The sequence below is a fragment of the Petromyzon marinus genome, chromosome 36, assembly GCF_048934315.1.
Source record: "Petromyzon marinus isolate PM22_M1 ecotype Great Lakes invasive population chromosome 36, UKy_Petmar_22M1.pri1.0, whole genome shotgun sequence".
NCBI classification, from domain to species: Eukaryota; Metazoa; Chordata; class Hyperoartia; order Petromyzontiformes; family Petromyzontidae; genus Petromyzon; species Petromyzon marinus.
The window spans coordinates 11,824,051-11,842,647 of NC_133702.1; the positions used below are offsets into that span (position 1 = coordinate 11,824,051).

Genomic DNA, 18,597 nt, shown 5'->3' on the forward strand with positions numbered 1-18,597 from the left:
CTCAACGAACTACAAGCCACCCTCGCCATGACTCTTCACGAGCTCACAGGGTAGGTCAGCCCCACAACTTATCCCTATGATGTCTGTAGTCTGTCTGCACCCTACAGGGGCCTTAGTCTGGCTCTACGAGCCCCAGTGATTAACACTGAACCCTACAGGAGCCTTAGTCTGGCTCTACGAGCCCCAGTGATTAACACTGAACCCTACAGGAGCCTTAGTCTGGCTCTACGAGCCCCAGTGATTAACACTGAACCCTACAGGAGCCTTAGTCTGGCTCTACGAGCCCCAGTGATTAACACTGAACCCTACAGGAGCCTTAGTCTGGCTCTACGAGCCCCATTGATTAACACTGCATCCTACAGTGGCTTTAGTCTGGCTCTACGAGCCCCAGTGATTAACACTGAACCCTACAAGAGCCTTAGTCTGGCTCTACGAGCCCCAGTGATTAACACTGAACCCTACAGGAGCCTTAGTCTGACTCTACGAGCCCCAGTGATTAACACTGAACCCTACAGGAGCCTTAGTCTGGCTCTACGAGCCCCAGTGATTAACACTGAACCCTACAAGAGCCTTAGTCTGGCTCTACGAGCCCCAGTGATTAACACTGAACCCGACAGTGGCCTTAGTCTGGCTCTACGAGCCCCAGTGATTAACACTGCATCCTACAGTGGCTTTAGTCTGGCTCTACGAGCCCCAGTGATTAACACTGAACCCTACAGGAGCCTTAGTCTGGCTCTATGAACCCCAGTGATTAACACTGAACCCTACAAGAGCCTTAGTCTGGCTCTACGAGCCCCAGTGATTAACACTGAACCCTACACGAGCCTTAGTCTGGCTCTACGAGCCCCAGTGATTAACACTGAACCCTACACGAGCCTTAGTCTGGCTCTACGAGCCCCAGTGATTAACACTGAACCCTACAGGAGCCTTAGTCTGGCTCTACGAGCCCCAGTGATTAACACTGAACCCTACACGAGCCTTAGTCTGGCTCTACGAGCCCCAGTGATTAACACTGAATCCTACAGGAGCCTTTGTCTGGCTCTACGAGCCCCAATGATTAACACTGAACATTACAGGGACCTTAGTCTGGCTCTCTGAGCTCGTGATGTTTACACACCGCACCAGGTACTTATTTGAGGCAAAGCCGACGTAGGGGAGGCCATGGTTAGGTTCAATTCATCGTGTCGGTGTCCGTGAGTGAAAATCAAACGCACGCGCACACACACACGTACGGACACACACACACACGTATGAACGTACACACACATACGCACACACACACGGACGCACACACACGTACGCACACACACGTACGCACGCACACACACATACGTACATACTCGCACGCACACGTACGGACGCACACGCACGCACGTACGTACACACATACGTACGTACACACATACGTACGTACACGCATGCGTACGTACACACACGTACACACACACGTACGTACACACACCTACGTACACACACGCACGTACACACGTACGTACACACAAACGTACACACACGTACGTACACACACATACGTACACACACGTACGTACGTACACACACGTACGTACGTACACACACGTACGTACACACACACGTACACACACATGTACGTACACACACACACGTACACACACACATGTACGTACACACACACATACACGTACGGACGTCCTCACCTCCACCTGTGCAGCGTGAACCCCCGGGCAGGAGTCAGAGCAGCGCAGACACGAGCTCCCTCGGCCCACATCCACTACCACGGGCAGCTGGGCACCACACATCGTCATCATCAACATCGTCAACATCGTCATCATCATCAACATCGTCATCATTATCATCAACATCGTCATCATCAACATCGTCATCATCAACATCGTCATCATTATCATCAACATCGTCATCATTATCATCTACATCGTCATCATCATCATCGTCATCATCATCAACATCATCATTATCATCAACATCGTCATCATTATCATCATCTACATCGTCATCATTAGCATCAACATCGTCATCATTATCATCAACATCGTCATCATTATCATCAACATCGTCATCATCTACATCGTCATCATCATCAAAAACATCGTCATCATTATCATCAATATCGTCATCATCATCAACATCGTCATCATCATCATCATCAATATCGTCGTCATCATCATCTACATCATTATCATCAATATCGTCGTCATCATCATCGTCATTATTATCATCATCATTATCATCAATATCATCATTATCATCAATATCATCATTATCATCAACATGGTCATCATTATCATCAATATCGTCATCATTATCATCAATATCGTCATCATTATTATAATCAATATCGTCATCATTATCATCAATATCGCCATCATCAACATCGTCATCATCAAAATCGTCAGCATCATCAACATCGTCATCATTATCATCAACATCGTCATCATTATCATCAATATCGTCATTTCATTATCGTCATCAATATCGTCATCATCATCAACATCGTCATCAGTATCATAATCATCATCAATATCGTCATAATCAATATCATCATCATCACCAACATCGTCGTCATCATCATCAACATCATCATTATCATCATCAATATCGTCATCATCATCATCAATATCATCATCAACATCGTCATCATCATCAACATCGTCATCATCATCATCAACATCATCATCAATATCGTCGTCATCATCATCAAAATCGTCATCATCATCAACATCATCATTATCAACATCAATATCGTCATCATCAACATCGTCATCATTATCATCAATATCGTCATCATTATCATCAACATCGTCATCATCTACATCGTCATCATCATCAAAAACATCGTCATCGTCATCATTATCATCAATATCGTCATCATCAACATCGTCATCATCATCATCAATATCGTCGTCATCATCATCAATATCGTCGTCATCAATATCGTCGTCATCATCATCGTCATTATTATCATCATCATTATCATCAATATCATCATTATCATCAATATCATCATTATCATCAACATGGTCATCATTATCATCAATATCGTCATCATTATCATCAATATCGTCATCATTATTATAATCAATATCATCATTATCATCAATATCGCCATCATCAACATCGTCATCATCAAAATCGTCAGCATCATCAACATCGTCATCATTATCATCAACATCGTCATCATTATCATCAATATCGTCATCATTATCGTCATCAATATCGTCATCATCATCAACATCGTCATCAGTATCATAATCATCATCAATATCGTCATAATCAATATCATCATCATCACCAACATCGTCGTCATCATCATCAACATCATCATTATCATCATCAATATCGTCATCATCATCATCATCAATATCATCATCAACATCGTCATCATCATCAACATCGTCATCATCATCAACATCGTCATCATTATCATCAATATCGGCATCATCAATATCGTCGTCATCATCATCAAAATCGTCATCATCATCAACATCATCATTATCAACATCAATATCGTCATCATCAACATCGTCATCATTATCATCAATATCGTCATCATTATCATCAACATCGTCATCATTATCATCAATATCGTCATCATCATTATCAATATCGTCATCATCATCAATATCGTCATTATTATCAACATCGTCATCATCATCAACATCGTCATCATCATCAATATCGTCATCATCATCAATATCGTCGTCATCATCATCAATATCATCATCAATATCGTCGTCATCATCAATATCGTCATCATCATCAATATCGTCATCAATATCGTCATCATCATCAATGTCGTCATTATCATCAATATCGTCATCATCAACATCCTTTCACCTGAAGAAGGCCACTTGTGTTGTGGCCGAAACGTCGTGAGAATTTTATTGTTTCATTTTATTATTTTATTCTCATTCTACGTGACTTTACCGAAAGCACCAAAGATCATCAATATCGTCATCATCATGATCATTATCATCAACATCGTCATCATTATCATCATTTATCATCAACATCGTCATCATCATCATCGTCATCATTATCAGCATTGTCATCATCAATATCGTCATCATCAACATCGTCATCATCATCAACATCGTTATCATCATCAACATCGTCATCATCAACATCGTCATCATTATCATCAATATCGTAATCATCAATCATCGTCATCGTCATCATCATCATCGTCATCATTATCATCAATTTCGTCATTATCATCATTAATATCGTCATCATCATCATCAACATCGTCATCATTATCATCAACATGGTCATCAATATCATTAACATTGTCATCATTATCATTAACATTGTCATCATCATCATCGTCATCATCATCAATATCGTCATCATCGTCATAATCATCATCAACATCGCCATCATCATCAATATCGCCATCATCATCAATATCGTCATCATCATTAATATCATCGTCATCAACATCGTCATCATTATCATTAACATCGTCACCATGTCACCCCAAATTCTGTGGTCGAGTGTCAGAACATTGACCGCTTCTGCCCCGCGCACTGCCCTCCTGCTGTCCTCATGAACCACGTCAATGTCATCATCATCACCAGCAGCAACAACAATCAGCCGTGTCATCAATCCACTGCTGGATGAAGGTCGCCCCGGGCCACGCGCCCCGACTCTGATCGCGCGCGGTCACAAAATCCTCTCGCCTGGTCCCATGGTGACGCGGGTAGGAGACGCGGGGGGGACACGGGGGGGGGATGAGACGCGAGGGGGGAGACGCGGGGAGGGAGACACGGGGGGGGAGACGCGGGGGGGGGAGACGCGGGGGGGGGGGAGACGGGGGGGGGGAGACACGGGGGGGGATGAGACGCGGGGGGGGGAGACACGGGGGGGGAGACGCGGGGGGGGGGAGACGCGGGGGGGGAGACGCGGGGGGGGGAGACGGGGGGGGGGAGACACGGGGGGGGGATGAGACGCGGGGGGGGAGACGCGGGGGGGGAGACGCGGGGGGGGGGAGACGCGGGGGGGAGACGCGGGGGGGGGAGACGCGGGGGGGGAGACGCGGGGGGGGGGAGACGCGGGGGGGGGGGGGAGACGGGGGGGAGACGGGGGGGAGACGCGGGGGGGGGGGAGACACGGGAGGGGGGAGACGGGGGGGGGAGACGCGGGGGGGGAGACATGGGGGGGAGACACGGGGGGGGGGGAGACGCGGGGGGGGAGACGCGGGGGGGAGATGGGGGGGAGACGCGGGGGGGGAGACACGGGAGGGGGGGAGACGCGGGGGGGGAGACGGGGGGGGTACTCGGGAGGGGGGGGGGAGACGCGGGGGGGGGGGGGGAGACACGGGGGGGGGGGAGACGCGGGAGGGGGGGGCCCTCTTCCACGCATCGGCCTCTCCTGTCGAGTAGGAGGAGGCAGTGACGGCGTTGCGCTCTGTGCGGTTTGAGTCAAGCGAGGCCTTCACATCCACGGCGAGTTGGAGGGGTTCCTTGCCTCTCACCATCTAGCCAGTAGTTCACCAGCATCGATTTTGGCACAGCCTGTGCTGCTGATGAGACGCTGAATGTCGAACCAGCCCAGGAAGTGTTTTGCCTGTGTCGGACCGATGCCAATCGTGAGATCGACCCACAGAAGGCCGTGATACTGATGGGATGTGTACACAAAATAATGGCGTGTCGTGTTGCGTGGAGGGAGAGGTACGGACAGAGGGCGAGTTCCCGTCTAAACACACGGACTGGCAGGCGAATAAGACCCAATGATGTGGGTTCCCATATACACAAACACTGAAACCTTATTATGGCTCAGGGCAACGCGCATCATCCATGCCACTCACACGCAAAGACAAAGATCGCCCGTGTAGCCTCAACAGACTGTAGGGGCAAGTGCTGTTAGCGAGCACCTATAAAGGCCGGAACGGCACACGAGGGGGTGGGTGGCCAACACCACGCCCGGCCGCCTTTGTCTCCCCCAGTGGCGATGTTTATAACCTCTACACTACCTCTCCGCACCAACTCACACACGCACACACAAACTCACACACAAACTTACACATACACAAATATACACACACACACAAACCCACACAACAACAACAACCGCTATTCGCCACTAAGTGGCGGTGACGTCACCACGACGCTTGTGCCAGGCTATGTGCACCCTGAGGCCACGTGAAGTGTCGAACGCCCGCTGGCAGGTCACGGGGCAGACCCAGGTGCCACGGGTCGACTGAGATGACTGGCTGATGCATCACCTGTGCCCCCTACTGTGCCAACCTGCTGTGCTTTAGCCACCTGGCGCTCCGCTCGTTGTTGTGAGCGTCGCTCCTCCGCCCTTCGTTGTTGTTGGAGGGCGACTACCTCCAACTGCCCAGTAGCGTCCTTCACGAGCCTCCTCCACAGAGGCCGATCTTGACACCGCTGGTACCAGTCATCGGCAAGTCCACTCAGCTCCACGTCCTCCTGTACCACATCACTCCATCTCTTCTCTAGCCCGGGCCGCGCCCGCTTAGCCCCCTCGATCCGGCCGAACAAAAGCTGTTTCGGCATGCGGTGGCTGGGCATGCGGGCTACATGACCCAGCCATCGCAGCCTTGCCCGCCGGAGGAGCTCACCGATGGGACCTTGCCCAGATCTTTCAAGGATTTGTGAGCTCCTCACACAATCCAGTCTGGTTAAACCCAGGATGGATCGTAGGCAGGCCAGCCTAAATGTTTCTAACAGGCGAAGATGTTCCATTAGGGGGGTCCACGATTCGCAAGTGTAGAGGAGGGAGGGAATGACCGTGGCCGAGAAGACCTGAAACTTAGTGCGGCGCGACAGACCAGGTAGCTTCCACACAGCGTTACGCAACCGATGAAAAGATATTGCCGCTCGACTGATTCGGAGTGAGACCTCTGCTGTTAAACTGGAGCCGGTCATAAGCACACTGCCCAGGTATGGGAAACTCTCCACTCTCTCCACAACTGCCTCATCACCGATTGCGAGTTATGGGGGTGGAGTGTCCAATGGTACAAAATACCCAGGCAGGTGCTTAGTTTTTGGGGGCTGATGGTAAGGCCCCACCTCTTAGTGGCACGCTCCAGTCTCAGCAGCAGCGTCTCCAACTCCTCCTCTGAATGAGCAGCTATTACCAAATCATCAGCATACATAACGTGGTTGAGCGATAGGGAGCCATCCCTTGACCGCACCCGGGCATCGATCAGCCTCCCAATATATCTGTACCATATGGAGATTCCCCCGGTACAGCTATTGAAGGCTTCATGAACTACGTGGTCAAAATAGATGTTAAATAATGTGGGAGCCAGAGGACATCCCTGCCGCACCCCAAGGTGTACAGGGAATGGCTCTGACTCCCGGCCACGTAGTTTTACCCGGGCCCGCTCACCATCATGAAGGTCCTTAATGATCGTGAGCAGAGGGTCAGGTACTCCAAAAGCACGAAGAACAACCCAGAGCCCTGGCCTACTGATGGTACCAAAGGCCTTGACCAGGTCAATAAAGCAGAGATGTAGGTCTTGTTGGAATTCCCTACACCTCTGCTGTAGCAGACGGACAGAAAATATGGCATCTGTGCAGGACCGCCCTTTCCTGAAACCGCATTGGGGCTCCGCAAGCCTCTCCTCAGTGTGCCTGGCAAGGCAATGTTGAATAATCCTTGCCAGGACCTTTCCCGGCACACTGAGGAGTGAGATGCCCCTGTAGTTGTTACAGTCTGTGCGGTCCCCCTTCTTAAAAAGGGGGACCACCAGGGCATCCTTCCAATCCTGCGGAACCTGTCCAGTGGTCCAGACTGTTGTTATGATGTCATATAGGGCAGTCTGTGCACAAACGCCACCCTCCCTCAGCATTTCGCTTGGGAGAGCATCTCCCAAGCACACTGAGGAGTGAGATGCCCCTGTAGTTGTTACAGTCTGTGCGGTCCCCCTTCTTAAAAAGGGGGACCACCAGGGCATCCTTCCAATCCTGCGGAACATGTCCAGTGGTCCAGACTGTTGTTATGATGTCATATAGGGCAGTCTGTGCACAAACGCCACCCTCCCTCAGCATTTCACTTGGGAGAGCATCTCTGCCCGCTGCCTTTCCTGGTCTCAGACTCCGGATCGCCCTTCAGTACTTCCTCAACAGATGGCACCTCAGCCAGCCACTCACAGGGGGTGACTTCTTCCAATATTTGAGGCACCACACACACATACTCACACACACACATACACACACAAACTCTTACACACACACAAACCCACACACCACAAACCCACACACACAAACCCACACACACACAAACTCACACACACACACGAACTCACACACACACACAAACTCACACACACACACAAACTCACACACACACAAACTCACACACACACGAACTCACACACACAAACTCACACACACACACAAACTCACACACACAAACTCACACACAAACTCACACACAAACCCACACACACACACAAACCCACACACACACAAACCCCACACAACAACCGCCATTTGCCACTAAGTGGCGGTGACGTCACCACGACGCTTGTGCCAGGCCATGTGCACCTTGAGGCCACGTGAAGTGTCGAACGCCCGCTGGCAGGAGGTCACGGGGCAGACCCAGGTGCCACGGGTCGACTGAGATGACTGGCTGATGCACCACCTGTGCCCCCTACTGTGCCAACCTGCTGTGCTTTAGCCACCCGGCACTCCGCTCGTTGTTGTGAGCGTCTCTCCTCCGTTGTTGTTGGAGGGCGACTGCCTCCAACTGCCCAGTAGCATCCTTCACGAGCCTCCTCCACAGAGGCCGATCTTGACACCGCTGGTACCAGTCATCGGCAAGTCCACTCAGCTCCACGTCCTCCTGTACCACGTCACTCCATCTCTTCTCTAGCCCGTGCCGCGCCCGTTTAGCCCCCTCGATCCGGCCGAACAGAACCTGCGGACTACATGACCCAGCCAACACAGCCTTGCCTGCCGGAGGAGCTCACCGATGGGACCGTGCCCAGATCTTTCAAGGATTTGTGAGCTCCTCACACAATCCAGCCTGGTTAAACCCAGGATGGATCGTAGGCAGGCCAGCCTAAATGTTTTTAATCGGCGAAGATGTTCCATTAGGGGGATCCACGTTTCCAAAGCGTAGAGAAGGGAGGAAATGACCGTGGCCGAGAAGACCTGAAGCTTAGTGCGGAGCGACAGACCAGGTAGCTTCCACACAGCATTACGCAACCGATGAAAAGATATTGCCGCTCGACTGATTCGGAGTGAGACCTCTGCTGTTAAACTGGAGCCAGTCATAAGCACACTGCCCAGGTATGGGAAACTCTCCACTCTCTCCACAACTGCCCCATCACCGATTGGGAGTTGTGGGGGTGGAGTGTCCGATGGTACAAAATACCCAGCCAGGTGCTTAGTTTTGGTGGGGCTGACGGTAAGGCCCCATCTCTTAGTGGCACGCTCCAGTCTCAGCAGCAACGTCTCCAACTCCTCCTCTGAATGAGCAGCTATTACCAAATCATCGGCATACATAACGTAGTTGAGCGATAGGGAGCCATCCCTTGACCGCACCTGGGCATCGATCAGCCACCCATTATATCTGTACCAAATGGAGATTCCCCCGGTACAGCTATTGAAGGCTTCACGAACTACGTGGTCAAAATAGATGTTAAATAATGTGGGAGCCAGAGGACATCCCTGTCGCACCCCAAGGTGTACAGGGAATGGCTCTGACTCCCGGCCACGTAGTTTTACCCGGACCCGCTCACCATCATGAAGGTCCTTAATGATTGTGAGCAGAGGGCCAGGGACTCCAAAAGCACGAAGAACAACCCAGAGCCCAGGCCTAAACTCTCACACACACAAACTCTCACACACACAAACTCTCACACACACGCCCCCACCAACTCACACGCACCAACTCACACGCACACGCACCGACTCACATGCACCAACTTACACACACGCACCAACTTACACACACGCACCAACTCACACGCACACGCACCAACTTACACGCACCAACTCACATGCACCAACTTACACGCACCAACTCACACGCACCAACTTACACACACGCACCAACTTACACGCACCAACTCACACCAACTCACACGCACCAACACGCACCAACTTACACACACGCACAAACTCACACTCACCAACTCACACCAACTCACACGCACCAACTCACACCAACTTACACCAACTCACACGCACCAACTTACACGCACGCACCAACTCACGCACCAACACGCACCAACACACACCAACTCACACGCACCAACACACACCAATTCGCACCAACTCACGCACCAACTCACACGCACCAACACACACCAACTCACACGCACCACCAACACGGACCAACTTACACCAACTCACACGCAACCAACACACACCAACTCACACGCACCACCAACACGGACCAACTTACACCAACTCATACGCACCAACACACACCAACTCACACGCACCAACTTACACGCCGCACCAACACACATGCAGCAACTCACGCACCAACTCACACGCACCAACACTCACACACACCAACTCACACGCACCAACTCACACGCACCAACACACACCAACTCACACGCACCAAATCACACGCACCAACACTCACACACACCCAACTCACACGCACCAACTCACACGCACCAACTCACACACCAACACGCACCAACTCACATGCACCAACACACACCAACTCACACGCACCAACTTACACACCAACTCACACGCACCAACTCACACGCACCAACTTACACACCAACTCACACGCACCAACTTACACACCAACTCACACGCACCAACTTACACACCAACTCACACGCACCAACTTACACACCAACTCACACGCACCAACTTACACACCAACTCACACGCACCAACTTACACACCAACTCACACGCACCAACTTACACACCAACTCACACGCACCAACTTACACACCAACTCACACGCACCAACTTACACACCAACTCACACGCACCAACTTACACACCAACTCACACGCACCAACTTACACACCAACTCACACGCACCAACTTACACACCAACTCACACGCGCTCGTTGTGATGTTCACTGTTGTTTCGCCCCGTTTCCGGCGACCATCTACGGGCCTTGCGGAGTGAAGCATCGCCCCGACTCTCAACTTGTCAACCTGGGGCTCCCGCAGGGGTCTGTGAGGGGTCCGTGAGGGGTTTGTGTGGTGTGTGTGAGGGGTCCGTGAGGGGTCCGTGAGGGGTCCGTGAGGGGTCTGTGAGGGGTCCGTGTGGGGTCTGTGAGGGGTCCGTGAGGGGTCCGTGAGGGGTCCGTGTGGGGTCCGTGTGGGGTCTGTGAGGGGTCCGTGTGGGGTCTGTGAGGGGTCCGTGAGGGGTCCGTGAGGGGTCTGTGAGGGGTCCGTGAGGGGTCCGTGAGGGGTCCGTGTGGTGTGTGTGAGGGGTCTGTGTGGTGTGTGTGAGGGGTCCGTGTGGTGTGTGTGAGGGGTCTGTGAGGGGTCCGTGAGGGGTCTGTGTGGGGTTCGTGAGGGGTCTGTGTGGGGTTCGTGAGGGGTCCGTGAGGGGTCCGTGAGGGGTCTGTGAGGGGTCTGTGTGGTGTGTGTGTGTGGGGTCCGTGAGGGGTCCGTGAGGGGTCTGTGAGGGGTCTGTGTGGTGTGTGTGAGTGGGGTCCGTGAGGGGTCTGTGAGGGGTCCTCACCGCCTTGCCGGGGTCTCTATCCCGACCCCTGCCGCCGCCGCCTCCCCGTGCCGACATCACGCGGCCTGCTCCAGCGGGCCGCCTTCCCCCTCTAGCCCCTCCCCCTCTACCCCCTCCCTCTAGCCCCTCCCCCTCTACCCCCCTCTACTCCCCCCTCCCTCTACCCCCTCGTTCTCCCCTCCTTCTACCCCCCTCGCTCTCCCTCTACCTCCTCCCTCTACCCCCTCGCTCTGTCTCCCTCAGGCCAGCCCCCCTCTCTCTTGCCTCTCCTCCCTCCCTCCTAACTCCCTCCCTCTACCCCTCGGCCACTCCCCCTTCTGGCTCCACCCCCCCCCCTGTCTCCCCCCCCCCCCCCTGTCTCCACCCCTCTGTCTCCCCCCAGTCCAGTTGACTCCCATGGTAAACTGAACTTCCATGGGAAACTGGACTGCCATGGTAAACTGGACTTCCATGGGAAACTGGACTGCCATGGTAAACTGAACTTCCTTGGTATACTGTGACTTCCATGGTAAACTGGACTTCCATGGGAAACTGGACTGCCATGGTAAACTGAACTTCCTTGGTAAACTGGACTCCCATGGTAAACTGGACTTCCATGGTAAACTGGACTTCCATGGGAAACTGGACTGCCATGGTAAACTGAACTTCCTTGGTATACTGTGACTTCCATGGTAAACTGGACTTCCATGGTAAACTGAACTTCCTTGGTATACTGTGACTTCCATGGTAAACTGGACTTCCATGGTAAACTGAACTTCCTTGGTATACTGTGACTTCCATGGTAAACTGGACTTCCATGGCAAACTGACTCTCATGGTAAACTGAACTCTCATTGTAAACTGGACTCTCATTGTAAACTGGACTCATTGTAAACTGGACTTCCATGGTAAACTGGACTTCCATAATAAACTGGACTTCCTTGGTATACTGTGACTTCCATGGTAAACTGGACTTCCATGGGAAACTCAATTTTCATGGTAAACTGGACTTCCATGGTAAACTGGACTTCCATGGTAAACTGGACTCTCATGGTAAACTGACTCTCATGGTAAACTGAACTCTCATGGTAAACTGGACTTCCATGGTAAACTGAACTCTCATAGTAAACTGGACTTCCATAATAAACTGGACTCTCATTGTAAACTGGACTCTCATGGTAAACTGGACTCCCATGGTAAACTGGACTTCCATGGTAAACTGGACTTCCATAATAAACTGGACTTCCTTGGTATACTGTGACTTCCATGGTAAACTGGACTCTCATGGTAAACTGACTCATGGTAAACTGAACTCTCATGGTAAACTGGACTTCCATGGTAAAACTGAACTCTCATAGTAAACTGGACTTCCATAATAAACTGGACTGCCATGGTAAACTGGACTGCCATGGTAAACTGGACTCTCATTGTAAACTTGACTCTCATGGTAAACTGGACTCCCATGGTAAACTGGACTTCCATGGTAAACTGGACTTCCTTGGTATACTGTGACTTCCATGGTAAACTGGACTTCCATGGGAAACTCAATTTTCATGGTAAACTGGACGTCCATGGTAAACTGGACTTCCATGGTAAACTGGACTCTCATGGTGAACTGGACTGCCATGGTAAACTGAACTCTCATAGTAAACTGGACTTCCATAATAAACTGGACTTCCATGGTAAACTGGACTGCCATGGTAAACTGGACTGCCATGGTAAACTGGACTTCCATGGTAAACTGGACTTCCATGGTAAACTGACTCTCATGGTAAACTGAACTCTCATGGTAAACTGAACTTCCATAATAAAATGGACTTCCTTGGTATACTGTGACTTCCATGGTAAACTGGACGTCCATGGGAAACTCAATTTTCATGGTAAACTGGACTTCCATGGTAAACTGGACTCCCATGGTAAACTGGATTCTCATGGTAAACTGACATCCATGGTAAACTGCACTTCCATGTTAAACTGGACTGCCATGGTAAACTGGACTCTCATGGTAAACTGGACTGCCATGGTAAACTGGACTGCCATGGTAAACTGGACTCTCATTGTAAACTGGACTCTCATGGTAAACTGGACTCCCATGGTAAACTGGACTTCCTTGGTATACTGTGACTTCCATGGTAAACTGGACTTCCATGGGAAACTCAATTTTCATGATAAACTGGACTTCCATGGTAAACTGGACTCTCATGGTGAACTGAACTCTCATGGTAAACTGGACTTCCATGGTAAACTGGACTTCCATGGTAAACTGGACTCTCATTGTAAACTGGACTTCCATGGTAAACTGGACTTCCATGGTAAACTGAACTTCCATAATAAAATGGACTTCCTTGGTATACTGTGACTTCCATGGTAAACTGGACGTCCATGGGAAACTCAATTTTCATGGTAAACTGGACTTCCATGGTAAACTGGACTCCCATGGTAAACTGGATTCTCATGGTAAACTGACATCCATGGTAAACTGCACTTCCATGTTAAACTGGACTGCCATGGTAAACTGGACTTCCATGGTAAACTGGACTTCCATGGTAAACTGAAATATCATGGTTAACTGGACTTCCATAATAAACTGGACTTCCATGGTAAACTGGACGGCCATTGTAAACTGGACTCCCATGGTAAAATTGTCTCCCATGGTCAGGGTCCGGCAACCAACATAACAAGCAGGGACACATTTTTATTTTAAATCTCCAGAGCCGCACTGCACGGCCCTTAAAGAGCCGCGGGTTGGCGCCCCCCCCCCCCCCCACGTGACATCTCCCTCCCTCCACCCCTCCCTCCACCCCTCCCATCCCTCCCTCCACCCCTCCCACCCCTCCCTCCACCCCTCCACCCCTCCCATCCCTCCCTCCCATCCCTCCCTCCACCCCTCCCACCCCTCCCTCCACCCCTCCACCCCTCCCATCCCTCCCTCCACCCCTCCCATCCCTCCCTCCACCCCTCCCTCCACCCCTCCCATCCCTCCCTCCACCCCTCCCATCCCTCCCTCCACCCCTCCCATCCCTCCCTCCACCCCTCCCATCCCTCCCTCCACCCCTCCCATCCCTCCCTCCACCCCTCCCTCCACCCCTCCCATCCCTCCCTCCACCCCTCCCATCCCTCCCTCCACCCCTCCCTCCACCCCTCCCATCCCTCCCTCCACCCCTCCCATCCCTCCCTCCACCCCTCCCATCCCTCCCTCCACCCCTCCCATCCCTCCCACCCCTCCACCCCTCCCATCCCTCCTACCCCTCCCACCCCTCCCTCCACCCCTCCCACTCCTCCCCCTCATCTCTCCCCACCTCTCCTCATCAATCTCTGCCCACTTCCCCAACTCCCTCATCCCCTCTGCGCTGGCCATTATCGAAACCGGTCCTGGGCCTCCCCTAGATCGACTCAGCCTCAAATGAGTACCTGGTGCGGTGCGTAAAATCATCGTCACGGGGGAGACAAAGGCGGTCTGGTGTGGTGTTGGCCACCCACCCCCTCGTGTGCCCTTCCGGCCTTCATAGGTGCTGCTCGCTAACAGCACTTGCCCCTACAGTGTATTGAGGCTATACGGGAGGATCTTTGTCTTTGTAGGGTGTGCGGAGTTTGTCCGTTCGGCCACCTGTCCTCCTGGGTTCCCTCCGGGTTCTCCGGTCTCCTGTAATTCCCTCACACACCCACACAGAGTACCTGGTACTGACTACAACACCCACACAGAGTACCTGGTACTGACCACAACACCCACAAAGAGTACCTGGTACTGACCACAACACCCACACAGAGTACCTGGTACTGACCACAACACCCACACAGAGTACCTGGTACTGACCACAACACCCACACAGAGTACCTGGTACTGACTACAACACCCACACAGAGTACCTGGTACTGACTACAACACCCACACAGAGTACCTGGTACTGACTACAACACCCACACAGAGTACCTGGTACTGACTACAACACCCACACAGTGTACCTGGTGTTGACTACAACACCCACACAGAGTACCTGGTATTGACTACAACACCCACACAGTGTACCTGGTACTGACTACAACACCCACACAGAGTACCTGGTACTGACCACAACACCCACACAGAGTACCTGGTACTGACCACAACACCCACACAGAGTACCTGGTACTGACCACAACACCCACACAGAGTACCTGGTACTGACTACAACACCCACACAGAGTACCTGGTACTGACTACAACACCCACACAGAGTACCTGGTACTGACTACAACACCCACACAGAGTACCTGGTACTGACTACAACACCCACACAGTGTACCTGGTGTTGACTACAACACCCACACAGAGTACCTGGTATTGACTACAACACCCACACAGTGTACCTGGTACTGACTACAACACCCACACAGAGTACCTGGTACTGACTACAACACCCACACAGTGTACCTGGTACTGACCACAACACCCACACAGAGTACCTGGTACTGACCACAACACCCACACAGTGTACCTGGTACTGACCACAACACCCACACAGAGTACCTGGTACTGACCACAACACCCACACAGAGTACCTGGTACTGACCACAACACCCACACAGAGTACCTGGTACTGACCACAACACCCACACAGAGTACCTGGTACTGACCACAACACCCACACAGAGTACCTGGTACTGACCACAACACCCACACAGAGTACCTGGTACTGACCACAACACCCACACAGAGTACCTGGTACTGACCACAACACCCACACAAAGTACCTGGTATTGACTACAACACCCACACAGAGTACCTGGTATTGACTACAACACCCACACAGAGTACCTGGTACTGACCACAACACCCACACAGAGTACGTGGTACTGACCACAACACCCACACAGTGCACCTGGTACTGACCACAACACCCACACAGAGTACCTGGTACTGACCACAACACCCACACAGTGTACCTGGTACTGATCACAACACCCACACAGAGTACCTGGTATTGACTGCAACACCCACACAGAGTACCTGGTACTGACTACAACACCCACACAGAGTACCTGGTACTGACTACAACACCCACACAGAGTACCTGGTACTGACCACAACACCCACACAGAGTACCTGGTACTGACCACAACACCCACACAGAGTACCTGGTATTGACTACAACACCCACACAGAGTACCTGGTACTGACTACAACACCCACACAGAGTACCTGGTACTGACCACAACACCCACACAGAGTACCTGGTACTGACCACAACACCCACACAGTGTACCTGGTACTGACCACAACACCCACACAGAGTGCCTGGTACTGACCACAACACCCACACAGAGTACCTGGTACTGACTACAACACCCACACAGAGTACCTGGTACTGACTACAACACCCACACAGAGTACCTGGTACTGACCACAACACCCACACAGAGTACCTGGTACTGACCACAACACCCACACAGTGTACCTGGTACTGACCACAACACCCACACAGAGTACCTGGTACTGACCACAACACCCACACAGAGTACCTGGTACTGACCACAACACCCACACAGTGTACCTGGTACTGACCACAACACCCACACAGAGTGCCTGGTACTGACTACAACACCCACACAGAGTACCTGGTACTGACCACAACATCCACACAGAGTACCTGGTACTGACTACAACACCCACACAGAGTACCTGGTACTGACTACAACACCCACACAGAGTACCTGGTACTGACCACAACACCCACACAGAGTACCTGGTACTGACCACAACACCCACACAGAGTGCCTGGTACTGACCACAACACCCACACAGAGTACCTGGTACTGACTACAACACCCACACAGAGTACCTGGTACTGACCACAACACCCACACAGAGTACCTGGTACTGACCACAACACCCACACAGTGTACCTGGTACTGACCACAACACCCACACAGAGTGCCTGGTACTGACTACAACACCCACACAGAGTACCTGGTACTGACTACAACACCCACACAGAGTACCTGGTACTGACCACAACACCCACACAGAGTACCTGGTACTGACCACAACACCCACACAGAGTACCTGGTACTGACCACAACACCCACACAGTGTACCTGGTACTGACCACAACACCCACACAGAGTACCTGGTACTGACCACAACACCCACACAGAGTACCTGGTACTGACCACAACACCCACACAGAGTGCCTGGTACTGACCACAACACCCACACAGAGTACCTGGTACTGACTACAACACCCACACAGAGTACCTGGTACTGACTACAACACCCACACAGAGTACCTGGTACTGACCACAACACCCACACAGAGTACCTGGTACTGACCACAACACCCACACAGTGTACCTGGTACTGACCACAACACCCACACAGAGTACCTGGTACTGACCACAACACCCACACAGTGTACCTGGTACTGACCACAACACCCACACAGAGTACCTGGTACTGACTACAACACCCACACAGAGTACCTGGTACTGACCACAACACCCACACAGAGTACCTGGTACTGACCACAACACCCACACAGAGTACCTGGTACTGACCACAACACCCACACAGTGTACCTGGTACTGACCACAACACCCACACAGAGTACCTGGTACTGACCACAACACCCACACAGAGTACCTGGTACTGACCACAACGCCCACACAGAGTACCTGGTACTGACTACAACACCCACACAGAGTACCTGGTACTGACCACAACACCCACACAGAGTACCTGGTACTGACCACAACACCCACACAGAGTACCTGGTACTGACCACAACACCCACACAGAGTACGTGGTACTGACTACAACACCCACACAGAGTACCTGGTACTGACCACAACACCCACACAGAGTACCTGGTACTGACCACCACACCCAAGCGATTAACACTGCCGACTGCTAATCACTCAATCGGGAACACCATGCAGACTACCTGCGGAAACCTGGCAGGACCCTCCTGAAAAAGAGCCTTAAGACTCAGTTG

At 51.8% G+C, this 18,597-nt stretch overlaps 1 protein-coding gene across 2 annotated transcripts in view; it reads right to left on the minus strand.

Annotated features, from left to right (window-relative positions):
* Nucleotides 1-11,741, minus strand: part of LOC116949464 (uncharacterized) — a 38,410-nt gene extending 26,669 nt beyond the window's left edge. Inside the window, exons 1-2 of one of the 2 annotated variants that reach the window (XM_076072128.1) lie at nt 11,649-11,741; nt 1,677-1,763 (exon numbers count right to left, since the gene is read on the minus strand). In XM_076072128.1, coding sequence (XP_075928243.1) covers nt 1,677-1,747 — 71 coding nt within the window. In that variant the 5' untranslated portion in view covers nt 1,748-1,763; nt 11,649-11,741. Of the gene's footprint in view, nt 1-1,676; nt 1,765-11,648 lie in introns of those variants that run through there. The other variant, XM_076072129.1, reaches the window with a different exon arrangement.
* Between the last annotated feature and the right edge of the window lie 6,856 nt (nt 11,742-18,597).